The 20,431-nt window shown below is 42.8% G+C and overlaps 1 protein-coding gene across 27 annotated transcripts in view; it reads right to left on the bottom strand.

The window, feature by feature from the left end:
* Positions 1-20,431, bottom strand: part of SVIL (supervillin) — a 278,042-nt gene that overhangs the window by 97,358 nt on the left and 160,253 nt on the right. For 24 of the 27 annotated variants that reach the window (XM_064284985.1, XM_064284978.1, XM_064284980.1 and 21 more), the window contains 3 exons: positions 18,144-18,201; positions 17,878-18,029; positions 7,889-8,567 (listed from right to left, as the gene is read on the bottom strand). In XM_064284985.1, coding sequence (XP_064141055.1) covers positions 7,889-8,567; positions 17,878-18,029; positions 18,144-18,151 — 839 coding nt within the window. In that variant the 5' untranslated portion in view covers positions 18,152-18,201. The other 3 variants (XM_064284988.1, XM_064284991.1, XM_064284998.1) reach the window with 3 other exon arrangements.

The raw sequence follows: 20,431 nt of genomic DNA, 5'->3' as shown, positions 1-20,431 counted from the left end.
CTAGAGGAATGGTGCCGTATTAGGGATTCAGTGTTGGTCTCTGTTGCTGGCAGACTGGGCACTCAGCAGTGGCTGTAGCCAAGTCAGCCTTGGTGAGTGGAAGTCCATCTTGCAGATCCCATGCATAACCTCCATCCCTGCCACAATGGCCACATTGTTCATGAGCCCCTTGGGCAATAAAGGGAGTGGCTGGAGAAAGAGGATGATTGATTTCCATAGAATATGTCATCCTATCCACTTGATTATTAAAATCCTCCTCTGCCGAGGTCACCCTTTGGTAAGCATTCACAGGAGACATAAATATCTTCACTTCTTTGGCCCATTCAGACAGGTTTATCCACATACCTCTTCCCCATACCTCCTTGTCACCAATTTTCCAGTCATGTTCCTCCCAAGTCCCTGACCTTCTAGCCAAACCATTGGCCAAAGCACATGAATCAGTATACAATTGCACATCTGGCTGTTTCTCCTTCCAAGCAAAGTGAACAACCAGGTACGTCGCTCAGTTATGCTCATTTAGAGGATTTCTTGTCACCACTGTCCTTTAGGGAGGTCCCAGAGAGGGGCTACAGTGCTGCCTCTGTTCACTTTTGAGTGGTGCCTGCATATTGCACAGAACCGTTAGTAAACTGGACATGTATTTTCTCTTCCTTAGTCAACAGATCATAAGAATCTTCCCATAAGGTCATAGGTGCAGACTGGGAGCGGGCAGGTAATGTAAAAGGAGTGGAGACCATGGGCATTTGGACCACTTGCTCATGCAACGTACTTGTGCCTTCAGGTCCTGCTCAGGCCCAATCTCATATATACTACTTCCATTTAATGATGGAAAGCTGCTGTGCATGCCCAACTTTATGACCCTGTGGGTCAGACAACACCGAGTTCATCAAGGGCAGCCCATGGTTAAGTGCTCAGTCTCTGCTAAGGCCCAGTAACAAGCCAAAAGCTGTTTCTCAAAAGGAAAATAGTTATCAGCTGAGGATGGCAGGGCTTTACTCCAAAATCCTAACGGTCTGTACTGTGATTCACCAGTATGCGCCTGCCAAAGACTCCAAATAGCATCTCTGCCACTGCCACTTCAAGCACCACCAGCTCAGCCAGCTCATGTGGCCCAAGTGGCAGATTGCTTGCACAACAGCCTGAACCTGTTGCAGAGCCTCCTTGTTCTGGGTCCCATTCAAAACTAGCAGCTTTTGAGTCAATTGATAAATAGGCTGGAGTAGTATGCCCAAATGAGAGATATACTGCCTCCCAGATCCAAAGAGGCCCACCAAGCTTTGTGCCTCTTTTTTAGTTGTAGGAAGAGCCAGATGCAACAACTTATCCTCCACTTTAGAAGGAATATCTCAACCTGCCCCACACCACTGCACCCCTAGATATTTCACTGAGGTAGAAACCACCTATTTTGCTGGATTAATTTGCCATCCTCTAGCATGCAAATGTTTTACCAACAAGTCCACAGTCACTGACACTTCTTCTTTACTAGGTCCAATCAGCATAATGTCAATTTAATGGACAGTGTGACGTCTTGTGGAAGCGAAAGGCGATCAGGGTCCCTTCGAACTAAATTATGACATAGGGTTGGAGAGTTGATATACCTCTGAGGTAGGACTATAAAGGTGTATTGCTGGCAAACTGCTTCTGGTGGTCCTTTGAAACAGGCATGCAAAAAAGACATTGGCCAGATTAATAGCTGCATACCAGTTACCAGGAGATGTATTAATTTGCTTAAGCAAAGAAACCACATCTGGAACAGCAGCTGAAATTACAGTCAACACCTGGTTAAGTTTTTGATAATTCATGTCATTCTCTAGGAACCATCTGTTTTTTGCACAGGCTAAATAGGCAAGTTGAATGGGAATGTGGTGGGAATCACCACCTTTGCATCCTTCATGTCCTTGGTGGTGGAAGTAATCTCTGTAATCCCTCCATGAATGCTGTATTGCTTTTGGTTTACTAGATAGGTGCAGCTCTAATGACTTTCCCTGGGCTTTTCCTACCTTAATAGTCCTGATTCCAATTGTCAGAGATTCATTGTGGGGGTTCTACCAGTTGGTGAGTATATCTATTCCACTTATGCATTCTGGAACTGAGGAAATCACCACAGGTTGGGTTTGGGGACCCACTGGACCTACTGTGAGGTGAATTCGAGCTAAGGCTGTATTAATAACCTGACTTCCATATGCCCTTACTCTGACTGGTAGGTCACAGTGATGCTCTGGGTCTCCTGGAATTAGTGTCAGTTGAGAGCCAGTGTCCAGTAATCCCCCAAAAGTCTGATTATTTCCTTTTCCCAAGGAACAGTCGCTCTTGTAAAAGGCTGCAGATTCCTTTGGGGAAAGCTGGGAAAAAGATTAACAGTGTAAATTTTTGGCAGTGTAGTGGGGTCCTTCCTTAAGGGGACCCAGCTTCCCCTTCATTCAAGGGGTTGTGGGTCTATAAACTGGCTCAAGTCTGGGAATCGACTGAGGGGCTGTGACTCTGTATTCTGGCGATTTGAGTTAGACTGCTGCTCACTTGACCTAGAATTCTTCCACTTGTACAGACAAAGTAAATATTTAGTAGATTTCCCATCTTTTCACTCCTAGGGACACCATGGCTAAATAGCCAACACCATATGTCCATACGAGTCAGTCTTTTCTGACTAATACTTTGATTCTGCTGTCCATACAGTAACCATGCCCACCTTGTTTGACTTCTCGATTGAGTGGCCCATACCACCACAGGGTCCAATCAGCTCCAATGCAGTTAGGTGTCTTAACTCAGTTAGGGCAGTTCTCACTGTCAAACGCGACTTACATAAAATAGCAATCACAGCAGTCTTCAAGGATGCTGGGGCTCAGTTCGCAAATATTTTCCTCACTGTTGTGGTAAAAGGTACATTCTCTAGGTACTCCATGTGTGGTTCTGTGGGTCTAACCGCATAAATCCACTGTAACATGCCCACTTCCCTAAGTCTTTGGGTACCTTCTTCTGTGATATACCAAGGCAGGTCTGGTAGTTCAGCTCAATTTAGTTTAGGCCACCACGTAATCCATGCTTCAGCAAATCAGTCAAACTATTAGATCTTTTCCTAACCTCTCGAGCTGTAAAATTTGAATGAAGAGACTGTGCTTAGTTGTCCCATATCAATTAACTCAGCCTGATGCAATTTTATGTTTCTAGCACCATTATCCTATAGCCTTTTTTTTTTTGTGCTTTAAGTGAAAGTTTACAAATCAAGTCAGTCTCTCACACAAAAACTTACATATATCTTGCTACATACTCCCAATTGCTCTCCCCCGAATGAGACAGCTCGCTCCCTCCCTCCCTCCACTCTCTCTTTTTGTGTCCATTTCACCAGCTTCTAACCCCCTCTACCGTCTCATCTCCCCTCCAGGCAGCAGATGCCAACATACTCTCAAGTGTCCACCCGATCCAAGAAGCTCACTTTTCACTAGCATCCCTCTCCAACCCATTGTCCAGTCCAATCCCTGTCTGAAGAGTTGGCTTTGGGAATGGTTCCCGTCCTGGGCCAACAGAAGGTCTGGGAGCCATGACTACCGGGGTCCTTCTAGTTTGAGTCAGACCACTAAGTCTGGTCTACATCCTATACTCTTAATAACCTTTCCCACACATATTCTCCAGGTTTTGTTTGTACATATCAGAAAAGTCAAGCAGTTCTTCTGGAGTGTAGCATACCTCCTCATGGGTCATACCTTGTACTTCATCTTTTGGGGCTTGCTGGGACTTAAGTCTAGTTATAGGTCTAGAGGCATAAATGGGTGATACAGGTGGGTCCTGGGAACATTCAGCAATGTCTTGTAAGGCATTCACCCCAGGTGATGCTCAGACATAGGCTCTTCAGACACAGCTGGGTCAATATCATCAGATGGGGGTGGAGGGGATAATGGTTTTCCTTGGGAGGGTGGCTTAGCAGACCATGATGGAGTAATCTCTTCAGATGGATTTAAGAGGGCTGGATCTGATGGCAGGAGTGATTCAATTAAGTTTAGGGGCTCAGTGCCTCCAGCTTCCTGATTATATGCCCATGTGTCTCCATACCAAGTTTCAGGATCTCATTTCTTCCCAACCAATGCCCTCACTTTAACTGCAGACAGCATTTGAAGGTGGAAATCCAGTCAATCTTCTGATAAGACCCCGGGTTTGGTTTTCAGCAATATCAGCTCTGAGGTTCTCTTTGAGTGCACAAGTTGCAACTTTGAAGTCTTTTATATGGCTCTTGTGCTTTGACTCTGAAGCCATTAGCTCGTTCCTCTCTTTCACCACTTTGTCTAAGACCAACCAACGAATTAGCTTCCTTATACTCCTCATTCTGATAAAACTGTATAAGAGTATCAAACACGCAATCACTTAGAGTCTTGCTTCTCACCAATATTTGATATATTGGTGGTGATACTTTCCATATTAATATTGCCACCCCATGCCATGGATTAGCAGCACCCTCTTTACTACTGGAGGCAAAGTTATCAGCCCCTGTATGACTAGTCAGACTTAAGTACCAATATAGAAAATCCACTGTTACAATTTTGTATACATAAATATATTCATATTTATTTAGAGATAGATTTATCTCAAGGAAATGGCTCGCACGGTTGTTGAGGTTGGAAAGCCCAAAGCCTGTGAGTCAGGCCTTAGGCTGGAGGCTTCTCCTGACTAACATAGTTGCAGGGTTGATGAATTAAGATCAGCAGGTCAAACAGCAGGCCGCTGGCTCACAGGCTGAGGAGGCTGATGCATCCAAGATCTGTAGGCAATATGGAAGCCCGCTGGCTTAAGTTTCAAGAACTGGAGGTCAGATGATGATGAGGTGGATGCAAGATCCAGAACAAGTGAGCGAGATCTGCCAGAATATCCATATATATTGGATGCAGGCCATACCCATGAGGAAACTCTCCTTACAACTGATTGGCTGATCACATCATGGAGGATAAATACATCATTACATAACTGCCACACCACTGACAATTACTGCCAGCTAAGTTGACACACAACCTTAACCATCACATGCTCTATTATATTATTATGTATATTCTTAGTTTGCTTAAGGTTCACCTGAATTCCTGGGCTACTAACAGGATTTTGAAGTTAAAGATCCTGTAACATGGTAGGTAGGTAGGTGGGTGGGTGGGTGGGTAGGTAGGTAGGTAGGTAGGTAGGTAGATAGTTAGAATCTTGTTTATCATACAAACTCAACACTCAATAACTCTAACATAGTTTTTCAGTAAATATTGCCCTAAAGAGTGTTATTTACATCATAATAACGCTTAAAAACAGTGAAGCATAAGAAATGATGATTGTTCTGTGTGTATACAGGTGTGTACATGAACACATACGAAACTATGTACTTGATTTATAGCTCACGCTTGCGTTTTTAGGACACCATAAGTAATATTTTCAGTTCATATTCATAGGTGGTGTATTCATATCTTAGTGAAACAAAACCAATCTTTTGCTAGCGAGCACAAAATAAAATGAATAAATGAGAGTTAATATCCAAGAAAAGTGGCAGAGCTGGGTGACAATAGAGTGTAGCAGTGAAAGCTATATTAAAATTGCTTTGTTATTTGAGGACGCTTTTTTCCCTCATTTTTTAATCTTCGTAAGCTTTTCCGTTTCATATTTCCATATCAGGTCATTGAGGTTTCTTTTTTTGTTCTTTTGGTCACAAAGTTGTTTCCTTCCACTTTTTTTTTCCCCCACCTTCCTCAAAATGAAAACCAATGACTTTTTTTTGCCATCTCTTCAGCTCATTTTTTAAAGAATTACTTTTTAAAACCTGCATTTCCTGGCTCTAGATAAAGGCCATCTACAGAAGAAGGTTAATCCATTTTAAATCCACCTTTACAAGCTGAACAATTGTCATTACAAAACAAGTCTCTCTCTCTCTCTTTTTTTAACATCAGACTCCAGACTCACACGTTGTTTTCCACTCCCTTTTTTCATGTAAATATATCTTCAGTATTTTCCTAAAATGTACGAGAGAATTTGTGTTTCTTTGGCTGTGAATCATAGAATCGTACACCTTGAATGGCTTCAAAAAAGAAAGCGTATACCTCCTCAAGAAATCTTTTATACTTTCTTAATTCTTTTAAGCCATTCTTCATGAAAGTAAAACATTGGGAGGCTCATACTAGGCTTAGGAAAACTTTCAGGTAATGCTCCTCTTCAAAATACGTATAGAGATGTGGCTCTGTTTTGTTACAGGCCAAGTAAGTCAGCAATACTTTTCCCGAGGGTCTTAAGGCTTTGATGTAATACAAATTTTTCAATATGAGATTTTAACACATGCAAAACTATGACGTATCCTATCTTTTCAAATCGGGATACAGAACAAAGTTTTAATTACTATTACAGCTGATTTAAAATTGTACTGAGAATCTACTATATGTGATCTAGGCGACCGGCCTAGATTTGTATAATAACTTAAAAAGTTTTCACTATATTGCAATCACTGGCAGTGGTGGTAGAGTGGTAGAATCCTCACTTCTACGTAGGAGACCCAAGTTTAATTTCCAGTTGATATAAGGCAATTAGGATAGATTCCACTTTATTTTAAATCCATGTAATTGAAAATCTCCAATTTTCCTCCTAAATTGGAATCTGTTAGGTTTCTTTGTCCTAGTTACAAAGCACATGAAGAATTTGCTTAGATGGAGGTTAACTAAGAACACTGTACCTACCATGAAATGCAAACTTCCCAAACAACAGACCTTCGTTGCAAAATATGAGACAATAGGTCACAGTCTCCAGATTTCTAGTTAAGTCCACAGGCTGAACAAAAGCCCTCAAAATACATTCTCAGGATCTATAGTATTTCATTCTCTTAGAAGCTGATGTCCCTAAACATTTTGTTCTGGATGATCAAGCAAGTGGTGATAGGTCTTTGGCTCAATAAAGTGTAATAACTAAAATGATCTGTTGCAGATGTATGACTGCCATTTAAAAATGACCACATGTTTACCAACTCAGTTACAACATATAAGAAATAGAGATATTTTCCAATAGCTTTTTCTCTTTTGTCTACCCCCTCCCCCTGACGCACACCTACCCTGAATAAATGTACTTGACCTTATTTTCTCAACCCTTCTCAATTCTCTTGTAAAGCTATTGCTTGATTGAACGGAAAAATACACTTAGAAGTCTACCTAGACAATTAGCCTAAACCTCTTAAAAAAGGAGGAGGTTAAAAGCAAATTTCATTTGAAACATGGCTATCACACTTCTTCAATTTAAATTTAGAAATAAACACATATTCTATTCTGGCAACTAGCTTTCTGCTTTTGTGCCATTTTCTATTTTCCCAAATGGAAGCTGCTCTTGTCTTTAGCTGATCCTATTGCATAGTACATTCTCTTGGTCTTTTTGATGGTAGTCTTTAAACATGGCTGCATTCTCAGTGTACTGATATCACTGTTTACGATCTTGAGTGTATAAAACTGCAGTTATTTTCCTGTACCTTAAAACTGATATCTCTTCACCCACTAGGGGCGGTCTTTCTGCTCTGTGATTCTAAACAACAACAAGAACGACAGTCACCAAAAATCACAGGACTTGGGTTTGACGATGGAACACAAACATAAAGGAGACAATTGTGAAAGAAAGGCATGTGAGAAATCCAGTAAAACAGTCCTAAGGCTCTAAGGTGAGGAGGCTTCCATGAATGTCCCTCCATGATGCCTGCTTGGGTTTGCTGTTTTAAAAAGGAACAGAAGGTTTTCCCACTTTGATAGAGCCTGTTCTAATACTGGGAAATTTAAAAAGCACTTTTCCAGTGAGCTGGGACCTCCAGGTAGGCCAAGAACAAATTCTATCATGCATCCAGGCCGAGAAAAGATAGCGGTATCTTCCTGCGTTAAAGGCGGTTAGTGTGAGGCTGCACACTTACCTGGATCGAACCTCTGTGTGTGACGGAGGATCACCAATGGAGTGGCTGGGTGAGGCTGGCTGCTTAGGCGAGGACAGGGGTCCTCTGTGCGTTTGCTTGGGAGATCTTGGCACTTCACTGAAAGAGGAGTCTTGTCGCCCAGAGAATGAGAAGGATGAGGTGCTCTCAGCCGCTGGGGACAGGTCAGGGGCCTGCCTGGTGGCACTTAACTCTTGAACTCGTCTTTGGTTTTCCACGTTCAGCAGCAACTCCCTGTCGGAAACACTCTCACTGGCAGGGAAAGCATAGTCCTTGGATGCAACCGTGCAGGTTCGGAGCCCCCCAGTCTCAGTCCTGGAGTACACAGAACTCAAATCTTTACTCGAATCTTCCTGTTTGTCACTTTTTCCTCCCCTTTTCTCACTAGCATCAGGATCCTTCCTGGACCTGGTATATCGAGATGAATACTCGGAGTCGGCTTCGGAATCCAGAGTCAGCCCATATTTTTCCGCAAGTTGCCGTCTCCTTTCCGCTTTGTACCTCGCTATCCTTTCAGCTTTGGACTCAAGGCTCTGGGTGTCCATGGTGCCTGAGCTATAGGAGGAGTCACCATGGACGCCGGGGGGTTCCGTACAGTATTTAGGTCGAGTTTGCTTTTCTAAAGAAGAATCAGAAGTTTCTTCCTCTTCATTTGTTCGGCCTACAAGAAGATCACATGAAATAGTAAGTATAGACTTCAAATAAAGAAGCATATTTACCACACACTATACTGCACACGGAGCTCTGGTGGCGTAGTGGTTAAGAGCTCAGCTGGTAACCAAAAGGTCAGCAGTTCAAATCCACCAGCTGCTCCTTAGAAACCCTATGGGGTAGTTCTTCTCTGTCCTGTAGGGTTGCTATGAATCAGAATCGACTCTACAGCATGGGGTTTTTACCTTTTACTGCACACAGCACAAACTTGTGCTTCCATGCTGTGAAGGACCAATGTCTCCTGCAGATGTATTTAACTAAAATGATTACCAGAGGTGCTGGAGACGTCTGAGATCTGCAGTGAAACAGCTGAAGGCTGGAAAGGTTCTACAGGCTCTGAGAGCCACGTCAGGCATGGCCCACACTAAAGCTCAGCCCTTCATTCACGAGGGCTCCTTGCCTCTCTCTCTTTATTGATTTACTTTTGGGGGAGGGAGGGTTTGTTTTTTAAGTTTAACATTTCACAAAGGAGGCCAGAGGACGAGTTCGGAGTCCTCTAGAAAAGATAACAGATATTCAAACTGCTGTAATCTGACAAGTGACTGATTGTTGTTGCATGAGATCTGATAGTAACCATAACAATATGGCCCATGTCAATATTCACCAGGCTTTTTATAGAAGTGGCTTTTTCCAACTACAGCACACACGCTTGATACAGAAAATGTCTAATATACGAAACTTACAAAGGTAAAAACCCAAATCACCATTAAGTGATCCATATGCTAATAATTTCCCAAACATTTTTATGTTCCTTCTAATCTCTTATAGAATTTCTTTTTTCTATATAAAGTGTTTAATGTTCTGTATAGTATTATATACTGTATAAAGCAGTTTCCTGAATTTAGAAATTTTTATTTTGAAGACATCACTTTTAAGGCTTCCTAATATTCTATTCAACAGATGTGCCATCATTAATTTAAGCCTTCCTGGATTGCTGGGCATTTGTTTCCAAGCTTGAATTAGTCTGATTTTCTGATTAATGTCACAATAGATAGACTTATAAAACTAGAATTGCTTTTTCAAAGGGTAGATCAATTTAAGACACATGCGAGACTGTCAAATGAATTTCTAAGAAGTCTGTATTAATTTTCATTTGTATCTGCAATATATCTTCCCTCGCAAACACTCAGTATTAATTTAAAAATATGTGCCTTTGATTGTTAGAAAGACAGATACATACATTTTTTCTGTGTGTTTATTAACCATCTGTATTATCTTTCCTCGTCCCTGGAATGTCTCATTAAGCTTACTCCCCATATTCTGTTGACTCATACTATTATTTTTATCTGTCTGTGTAAACTCTTTTATACGAATATTAACCCTTTGTCTTACTCCTGAATATTTTCAAACTTGTTTGCTCTTTAATTTTGTTGAGAAGTCTGTATCTTTATATAAAATTTCCTTTGAAGTACAGATTGATCTGGTCACCTGTGATTTCTTCCGCTGCTCTGTGCTTTGGAAATCCTTTTCTATACAAACTAGAATTAAATATTCATGTTTTTAATTATTTCTTGAAATTAATTGGTTAATTGGAAGTTTTATCTTTGGTATGAAGTGAGACTAGAAATGTGATTGAGAGAGAGATTTATCTCAAGGCAATGGTTCACACAGTTGTGAAGATGGGCAAGCTCCAAATTTGTGGGTCAGGTGTCAGGCTGGAGGCTTCTGACTCATATGGCTTAGGGGCTGATGAACCCAAAATCCTCAGGTCAGGTTGAAGGCTGCTGGCTCATAGGGTTGTGGGAGCTGGCGAATCCCCAGATCTGCAGGTCAGGTGGAAAGCTGCTGGCTTATATCCCAAGATCCAGAGGGCAGAGAATGAGGAGTCAGATGCAGAATTCAGATCATTTCCCATAACATCTATATATATATTGGATGCAGGTCACAACCTCCAGGAAACTGACTGCCTTTCAGTTGACTGGCCTTTCAACTCACTGGCGGATCACATCAGATCACAAAATGGAGGATGATTATATGATATCTGCCCAACTACTGAGAATCATGGCTGAGCCAAGCTGACATATAACCTTAACCATCACAGTCCACCCCTTGTCAACTTGGTACCTGTACACATCTCCTTAAACCACACATAATCTCTAAATAAAGACAATTATACTTATGCCTAACATGATGCAACTAACACACTTACAACTGAAAATGCACTAGCCCCATTTACATCTTATATTTTATAGTAAGTAATAGATTTTTTTTAATAGAATAAGGGAAGGAAAAAAACAAAGATACATGCTACATATATGTACACATACGTGTATAACAAAACAAGGAAGAAATACTAAAAACAATTACAGTCCTCATTTCTGCAAATGGTCATGTGGTTGTAGCTAGAATTCAGAACTACCTTCTTCCACCACCCATTCCACATATCCTTTACCCTCAGCAAGCACCTCAGCTGGTTGTGGTCCTTTACCTGGTGGTGTGAACTAAACCTTCATTCCTGAAGGCTCTGGGACATTAGTAGTCATGTCAGAATTGGGTTCCTGCAGTTTTCCATTGACTTTAATCACAGAGCATGGGAGCACTAAGAGACTTCCTAAGGGATCTCTTGTATTCCAAACATACTCTTCTTTATCTCCATCATGTAATATCAATTTGATTTCCCATTGGTAATCAGGACCAATCACACCAGCCAATACAGTAACTCCCTTCATTGCCTGCTGACCCAGAGGCACGAGGAAACCAAGGTGACTGGGTAGCATTCTTAACTTCTAGTTCAATGGAATCCACGTTGTCTCTCCTGGTGAGTGTTCCTCCCTTTGGAACTAAGACCTCCAGACCCACAGAGCATAGGGTCGTGGGTACAGGAAGCAAAAATTTTGCAAGTGGGTCACTAGGGGCAATAGTGAGTAGTGCTGCTCCCATTTCCATCCCTTGATTCATGGACCAATAAATCCTGGTTATGGAAGAAACAGCACCATAAATCGGATGTTGGTTTACAGCATATACAGCCTCTTTGAGAACACTGCCCCAACTCTACAAAGTATCACCACCTAGCTGGTGCCATAATTGTATCTTTAGAAGGCTGGTCCATCTTCCTATCAAGCCAGCTGCTTCAGGATGATGGGAAACATAGTAAGACCAGTGAATTCCATGAGCATGGGCCCACTGCCGCACTTCATTTGCCGTGAAGTGAGTCTCTTGTTCTGAGGCAATGTTGTGTGAGGTGCCACAACGTTGGATAAAGCATTCTGTGAATCCACAGATAGTAGTTTTGGCAGAAGCACTGTGTGCAGGAAAGGCAAATCAGTATCCAGAGTAAGTGTCTATCCCAGAAAAAAAAAACAAAACACTGCCCTTTTCATAATGGAAGCAGTCCAATGTAATCAACCTGCAACCAGGTTGCTGGCTGATCACCCCGAGCAATGGTGCCATATTGGGTACTCAGTTTTGGTCTCTGCTGCTGGCAGATGGGGCACTGAGCAGTGGCTGTAGTCAAGTCAGCCTTGGTGAGTGGAAGACAATGTTGCTGAGCCCATGTATGACCTCCATCCCTGCCGCCATGGCCACTTTGTTCATGAGCCCCTTGGACAATAAGGGAAGCGGCTGGGAAAAGAAGGTGACTGGTATCCACAGAATGCGTCATTCTATTCACTTATTTGTTAAAATCTTCCTCTTTCGAGGTCACACTTTGGTGAGCATTCACATGAGACATAAATATCTTCACTTCTTTGGCCCATTCAGACAGGTCTATCCACATACCTCCTGGTCACCAATTTTCCAATCATGTTTCTTCCAAGTCCCTGACCATCTAGCAAAATCACTGGCCAAAGCACATGAATCAGTTCACAATCGCACATCTGGCCATTTCTCCTTTCACGCACAGTGAACAACCAGGTGCACTGCTCCGTTACGTCCATTTGGAGGATTTCTCTTCACCACTGTCCTTTAGGGAGGTCCCAGAAAGGGGCTGCAGTGCTGTCTCTGTCCACTTCTGAGTGGTCTCTGCATATCACACAGAACCATCTGTAAACTAGACCTGAGTTTTTCTCTTCCCAGTCAACTGATAATAAGAGACTCCCCATGAGGCCATAGGTGCAGGCTGTAAGAGGGCAGCTAATGTGACAGAAGTGGAGACCATGGACATTTGGGGCACTTTCTCATGCAACGTACTTGTGCCTTCGGGTCGTGCTAGGGCTCAATCTTGCATATAATACTTCCATTTAATGATGAAGTGCTGCTGTGCACATCTGACTTTATGACTCTGTGGGTCAGATAAGACCCAGTTCGTGATGGGCAACTCAGGCCACGTGATGACTTGGTAGTCCATGATTAAGCGTTCAGTCTCTACTAAGGCCCAGTAACAAGTCAAAAGCTATGCCTCAAAAGGACAGTAATTATCCGAAGAGGATGGCAGGGCTTTGCTCTAAAATTCTAAGGGTCTGTGCTGTGATTCATCAATAGGGGCCTGCTAAAGACTCTAAACAGTGTCTCTATGTGCCACTGACACTTCGAGCATCACTGGCTCAGCCGGATCATATGGCCCAAGTGGCAGGGTGGCTTGCATGGCAGCCTGAACTTGTTGCAGAGCCTTCTCTTGTTGTGGGCCCTACTCAAAACTAGCAGCTTTTTGAATGCTTGAGAAATAGGCCAGAGTAGCACATATAAATGAGAGATATGTTGCCTCCAAAATCCAAAGAGGCCCACTAGACATTGTGTCTCCTTTTTTGTTGAAGGAGGGTCCAGATGCAACAACTAATAATTCACTTTAAAAGAAATATCTTGACATGTCCCACACCACTGGACCCCTGGAAATTTCACTGAAGTGGAAGGCACCTGAATTTTTGTTGGCTTAATTTCTCACTCTCTAGCACACAAATGTCTTAATAATAAGTGTACAGTAATTGATACTTCTTCCTTACTAAGTCCAATCAGCAAAACATCATCAATGTAACGGACCAGTATGATCTCTTGTGGAAGGGAAAGGTGATTTAGTCCCTGTGGACTAAATTATGACATAGATATGGATAGTTGATATTGCACTGGGGTAGGACAGGGAAGGTGTATTGCTGGCCTTGTTAGCTGAAAGCAAAATACTTCTGGTGATCCTTTCCAACCAGAATCCAGAACGAGGCATTGGCCAGATCAACAGCTGCGTATGAGGTACAAAGGGAGGTATTAATTTGCTCAAGCAATGAAACCACATCTGGAACAGCAGCTGCAATCAATGTCACCACCTGGTTAAGTTTTCAATAATCCGCTGGCATTGTCTGAGATCCATCTGTTTTTTGCATAAGCCAAATACACGAGTTGAATGGGCTGTGGTGAAAATCACCACCCCTGCACCCTTCAAGTCCTTGACAGTGGCAGTAATCTCTGCAATCCCTCAAGGAACGTGGTATTTCTTTTGGTATACTACTTCCACACTGGGGCAGTTCTAATGGCTTCCACTTGGCCTTTTCTACCATAATAGCCTTTACTCCACTTGTCAAGGATCCAATGCAAGGGTTGTGCCAGTTGCTGAGTATGTTGATGCGAATTATGCATTCTGGAACTGAGAAAATCACCACAGGATGGGTTCAGGAACTGACTGGACCCACTGTGAGACGGACCTGAGGTAAGACTCCAACAATAATCTGACCTCCATATGCCCCCATTCTGACTGGTGGACCACAGTGATGTTTTGGGTCTTCTGGAATTAGTGTCAGTTCAGAGCTAGTGTCCAGTAATCCCTGAAAAGTCCGATTATTTCCTTTTCCCCCAGAACAGTCATTCTTGTAAAAGGCCATGAAGATCCATTTTTTGGCAGTGCAGTGGGGTCTTTCCTAAAAGGGATTTGGCCTCCTCTTCATTCAAGGGATCATGGGTCTTAAACCGGCTGAAGCTGGCAACTGATTGGAGGGGCCATGGCTCTCCAATCTGGCGATTTGAGTTAGAGTGCCATTCACTTGACCTAGAATTCTGCTTGTATGGATCAAGTAAATATTTAGTATATTTCCCATCTATTTCACTCCTAGGGACACTAGGGACACCACGACTAAGTAGCCAACGCCATAAGTCCATACGAGTCAGAGTACTGTGACTAATGCTTTCACGCTGCTGTCCATTATGGTAACCATGCCCACCTTGTCTTTGGCAATTAAGCGCTGCCACTGGGTCCCTACTATCACGGGGTCCAATCAACCCCACTGTAGTTAGATGTCTTAATTCAGTTAGGGCAGTTCTCACTGTCAAATCTGATTTACATAAAGCAGAAATCACAACAGTCTTCAAGGATGCTCCGGCTCCCTTTACAAATTTGTTCCACAGTGTTGTGGTGAAAGGTATGTCCTCTGGGCACTCTATGTGTGGGTCTGTGGGTCCAACCTGATAAAGGCACTCTAACATGCCAATTTTCCTAAGCCTTTGGATGCCTTCTTCTAATGTATACCAAGGCAGGTCTGGCATTTCAACTTGACTTAGTGTAGGCCATGGCTTAATCCATGCTTCAGTGAACCAACCAAATAAACTATTAGATCCTTTCCTAACCTCTCAAGCTGAAACACTGAAGGAAGAAATCTGTGTTTGGTGGGCCCATACTGATAAACTCAGACTGATTCAATTTTATGTTTCTTGCACCATTATCCCACACACTTAATAGCCATTCCTACACGTATTCTCCAGGTTTCTGCTAGTACATATTAGAAAAGTCAAGCAGTTCTTTTGGAGTGTAGTGTACCTCCTTATGGGTCATACCTTTTACTTCACCTCTTCGGGCTTGCTGGCACTTAAGTCTAGTTATAGATCTAGAAGCAAAAGTGGGTGGGTCCTGGGGATATTTGGCAATGTCTTATAAGGCCTTTGCCTCATGCAATGCCCCAGGCAATGCCCCAGATGATATCTCAGACAAAGATTCTTAAGACACAGCTAGGTTAATCTTATCAGATGGGATGGAAGGGATAATGGTTTTACTTGGGAGGGTGGCTTAGTAGACAAAGATGGAGCAATCTCTTCAAATGGGAGTAAGAGGACTGGTTCTGTCGGCAGGAGTGATTCAACAGAATTTAGGGGTTCAATGTCCTCAGCTTCCCGATTATCTGTCCAGACATCCCCGTTACAAGTTTTAGGATTCCATTTCTTCTCAGTCAATGCCCTCACTTTTACTTCAGACACCGTTTGCGGTTGGGAATTCAATTGCCATTGTAATTCTGCTTCTCTTTTGATATGACTCTGAGTTTGGTTTTTGGCAATATCAAATATCAATTCTGTTACTACAAGAAATGTGGCTTTCTTTCAGAGTACAAGTGGCAAGATTCAGATCTTTTATGCAATGCTTGAGCTATGACTTTGATGCCCTGGGCTCATCTCTTTCTTTCACCACTCTGTCTAGCAAAAGCATGACCAACAAACCAGTTTCCTTATACTTCTCATTCTGACAAAACTGTAGGAAAGTTTCAAATATGCAGTCACCCAGAGCCTTGTCTCCCACAAATATCTGATCCACTGGTGATGATATTTTGGGTGTATCTATTGCTACCCCAGGCCATGCATTAGCAACACCTTCTGTACTACTAGAGGCTGAGTCATCAGCACCTTTAAGGCTAGCCAGACTTGAGAACCAGTTCAGAAAACTCATCCTCGCGATTTTGTTCCTTTAGAAATCCCACTCCCAGTACCAAATATCTTAGGCTGGGTTCTCTAAAATAGCAAAACCAGTGAAGCGTATTTTATATAGATAGATAGATATAGGTATACAGAGAGTCATCTTAAGGAAATGGCTCACGCAGTTATAGAGGCTGGCGAGTTCCAAATCCGTGGGCAGGCATCAAGTTGAATGGAGGCTTCTCCTGATTCACATGTCGTAGGGACTGAAGAACGCAAAATCAGCAGGTCAGGTTTAAGGCTGTTGGGTCATGGGGTTATAGGAGCTGCTGAATCCTAAGATCTGCAGGTTAGGCAAAAGGCTGCTGACTCATGTTCCGAGAACCAGAGGTTGGAGAATGATGAGTTAGAAGCAGGATCCAAAGACAGTTTTGGATATAGGCCACACCCCCAAGGAAACTGACTGGTTTTCAACTGATTGGCCTTTCTTTTGATTGGCTGCTCACATCAAATCACAAAATGAAGACTGCCAAACCACTGAGAATCATGGCCTAGCCAAGCTGATACATAACCTAAACCATCACAACTGGTCATCAATTTCCCAACAATGGGAAAATCATTTCTTACTGCTTTGATACCAGGTGTCATATTAGTGAGGCAGGGCGGGGCTGACATGAGTTTTGTTATTTTTACAAATACACCTACTCCTTAAAAAAAAAAAAATTTTTTTTTTTTTTTTATTTATCAGTTATCTCGTTACCCAACATTTCACATTTACGACAATAATGAGGTGGCAGCGTGGTGGCAACAGCTTCGAGTAGGTTCTTTGGGCGGCCTCTGGGAAGCTGGGCCTCATTGCCCCGCACCCTCTTCTCCCTCCTGCCCATGGGGGAACTGTGTTCAGCTGCTACGCAAGGCTGGTCTCCTCCGCGGCCATGGCCTCCGGTGCAAGCAGCACTGAGCCAGTGGGTACCTGTTCTGGGTTACCAGCTCCTATGTGGTCTGAAGCCCTGTGACTCAAAATTGTCGTGGGGTGGGAAGACATGAAGAAAGAGGCATCGGACAGAATGTTTGGAAGAAATGTGTGAGTTTAGTGACATCCTAAAGAGCTGAACTAGGCCTGCATCCTCTGCCTTGGTCGGGCTGGGTTCAACGCCAGGCTCCCAGCACCCTTGCAGGAAGACCCAAGCCTCGGTGACTCACCAGGCCTGGAGGGCAGGGCAAGCTCCTGGATAGTGAACACAGGGCTCACAGGGGTGGGAGTGGAGCCCTGGAGGAGGCTCTGCGAGGGAAGCTCTGACCCAGCACAGGAGAAAGGTGCAGTGGTTAAGCCGTGGGCCCTCCAAGCACACTGCCCGGCTTTATCCAGCTTTGTCTTCTCCAAGCCTCCTTCTCCACAGAGGAATAAACCATAACTGGGCCCATCACAGTGATGAGCATACCAGTAAATCGTAGCTGTTATTATTTCTATGATCATATTTTCTAAATTAAAAAAATCAGACAAATGGATGGTCTGAAAACAGAAAAAAAAAAAAAATCCTCCATTTTCACATAACGACCCGGTCTTTGGAAGCTAACCATGTGAGGAGTGGGTGTATATGTATTTAATGAAACTATTTTCTTATGACAACTTACTTTCATGAACTCTCTTATTATACTTATATATTAGGCTTATATGTCACCCGCCAAGCAGTCTGGTGATGGGTTGCCAGGTGCATGCTCACCGATGTGGGGGCTGGATGGGTCTGTGGCACGCATGTATCTGGGCGTGTCTTCCTCCAGCAGGCGATGAGTCACTAGCCCTGTACAGCTCTGCAAGAGGATGGGCTGGGTGTCACTCTCAATCCCTTCTAAGCGCCTGGCAATTCTTTCTTTTCTGTGCAATATACCAAAGGGGCAGAGTGAGCAGCAGAAATCAATTCCACAGAAAAACTGAAAAATGTTTTGCTAAACTCTTCTACTTCCTAACTATATACCATAAGTATCTTACCTTTTCATTTCTAAAAATTCTTTCCTCTTTGGTTCAAAGATTTTTCTTAATTCTGCAACTAAAACAAAACAAACCAAAATCAAAAAGAAAGTCCAGTAGTTAGTGGTCATGAATTCATTTTACTCACTCAGTCAACATACATTTACTGAACTCGTATTTCTGGTCTCTGCTCCTGTGCTACGGTGATGTACAAAACTGACTAAGGTCCTACTTTGCTGGAGACTGTCCTTTAGTCAGAGGAGGCAGTTGCCAAGTGAGTAAGCCTGTGCACCTGTGTGTGTGCACACACAAGCTCACACGCTTTGTCACGGGTAGTTAAATGGCTAAGATGAGAAACAATGCAGGTTAACAGGCAGAGTGATAGGAAAATCCAAAAACCAAACCAGTTGCTGTCGATTCGGACTCATGGTGACCCATGTGTGTCAGATAGAACTGTGCTCCATAGGGTTTTCAATGGCTGATTTTCCAGAAGTAGCTCACCAGGCCTTTCTTCTGAGGTGCCCTGGGTGGGCTCAAACCTCCAATCTTTGGCTTAGCAGTTAAGCGTGTTAACTGTTTGCACCACCGGCAACTCCTGAGTGACAAGTGAGAGCTCTTTTTCATCCAAGGGATCAAGGAAAGCTAAAAGTAAATTTTTTTTTAGCAGAAAGCCCAATATGTGTTCTTACCTTTTTTTTTTTTTAGGCTTAACGAAGTGTTTTAAGGTTTTTATTACGGAAATCTTCAAACATTTACAAAAGTAGGGACTAGTGCTATGAACCCCCACATACCAACAGTGAGGTACAATGGTGAACTCACAGCTACCTCTAGTTTATCCTCTCATGTAATCCACAATACCTGACTGTGTTTCATCAGTCCCTGAGGTGGTATATTCTAGTTAACTACAGTTTCCGTGAACACAGTTCCCAAGCGTCCCCTTACAGTATTTCACCCGAAGGAAATGTTAGCATTTGTTTCCTTACTAATGGAAGCGGACAATGGATAAAGTAATTATCCTAATTCTCCAGGCAACGCTGAATGATCAGAACAAATGTTTCTGCGGAGGTCTGGAAGTTCTCACGTGATGTTGACAACAAGGATATTTACTGAGATGCCAAACAATTGTTTCTCTGGAGAAATGGCCAAATTTGGTGGTGAATGAAGGTCTCTCTTCTTGCCTCCTCCCCCATCTTATAAATTCCTCAGGGCTCATCTGAGTGGCTCCTACTGAGGACCCAGAAAGGGGTGGGAGGATGAGAGGAGTCCCTGGACAGCCCTGGGGTTAACAAAAAGCTTGACAGACTAAGTCAAAGAGGAAACTCAAAGGAAGGGGTATAAATACATGGAATTTCAACTGCTCCAATTTCCTTTATATCATTTTGTTAAACTGGTCATTTTTAGTAATGAGTCAAACTCCCCATACTCACACACACAACTTCTATTCTCTTTGGTTGCGTTTAAAGATACAACTCTTGTTTTTATTTATTTATTTTTAAATGTTGTTGGGTGCCATCGAGTCAGTTATGACTCATAGCGACTCTATAGGACAGAAGAGAACTGCCACATGGGTTTTGTAGGCTGTAATCTTTTCGGCAGCAGACTGCCAGGTCGTGAGAGAAAGACGTGGCAGTCTGCTTCTGTAACAATTTACCACCTTGCAAAACCTATGGGCAGTTCTTCTACTCCATCCTACAGGGTCACTATGGGTCAGAATCGACTCGACAGCAACGGGTTTGAGTTTTAAATGACACCAAAACCTCACAATTCTGACTCAGCAATTCTATAGGGCAGAGTAGAACTGCTCCATAGAGTTTCCAAGGAGCAGCTGGTGAATTCGAACCTTTTGGTTAGCAGCCAAGCTCTTAACCACTGAGCCACCAGTGTTCCTTTGTTAAGGTAGCTGGCTTTAAAAAAAAAAAAGGCCTCTAAATTGACCTCCCCAGAATCCAGAGTAGCTGGAGGCAGAGGCATGCCGGCTCTCTAAAGTTAATTCTGTTCCTGTTTAGAAGTCGAAAGTGTAATAATAATGGTACAACTTGCCACGCTGCCTTGAGAGGAAGCTTGGCTAATAATAGCGCTTCCAGTTAACCAATTAGCTCTGGTGAGATTAGAGTGATAAAACTCTAATGGCTGGTAGAACATATTTTGAAAATATTTTGAAGGATGATAAAACCAGGCAGTTTTAATTAATTATTTAACCCCCAAAGAGGAAAATGGGACTGTATTTTTCATAAAAACACTCAAGAAGCTATTGTAAACAAACTCAAAGTTTTCAAAACAAGATTTGTCTTAAAGCTATGCCTCAAACC

This window comes from Loxodonta africana, chromosome 4 (assembly GCF_030014295.1).
Source record: "Loxodonta africana isolate mLoxAfr1 chromosome 4, mLoxAfr1.hap2, whole genome shotgun sequence".
In the NCBI taxonomy this organism is placed as follows: Eukaryota; Metazoa; Chordata; class Mammalia; order Proboscidea; family Elephantidae; genus Loxodonta; species Loxodonta africana.
Note: the sequence above shows the minus strand (reverse complement) of the source record. Positions and strands in the feature narration are given on the sequence as shown.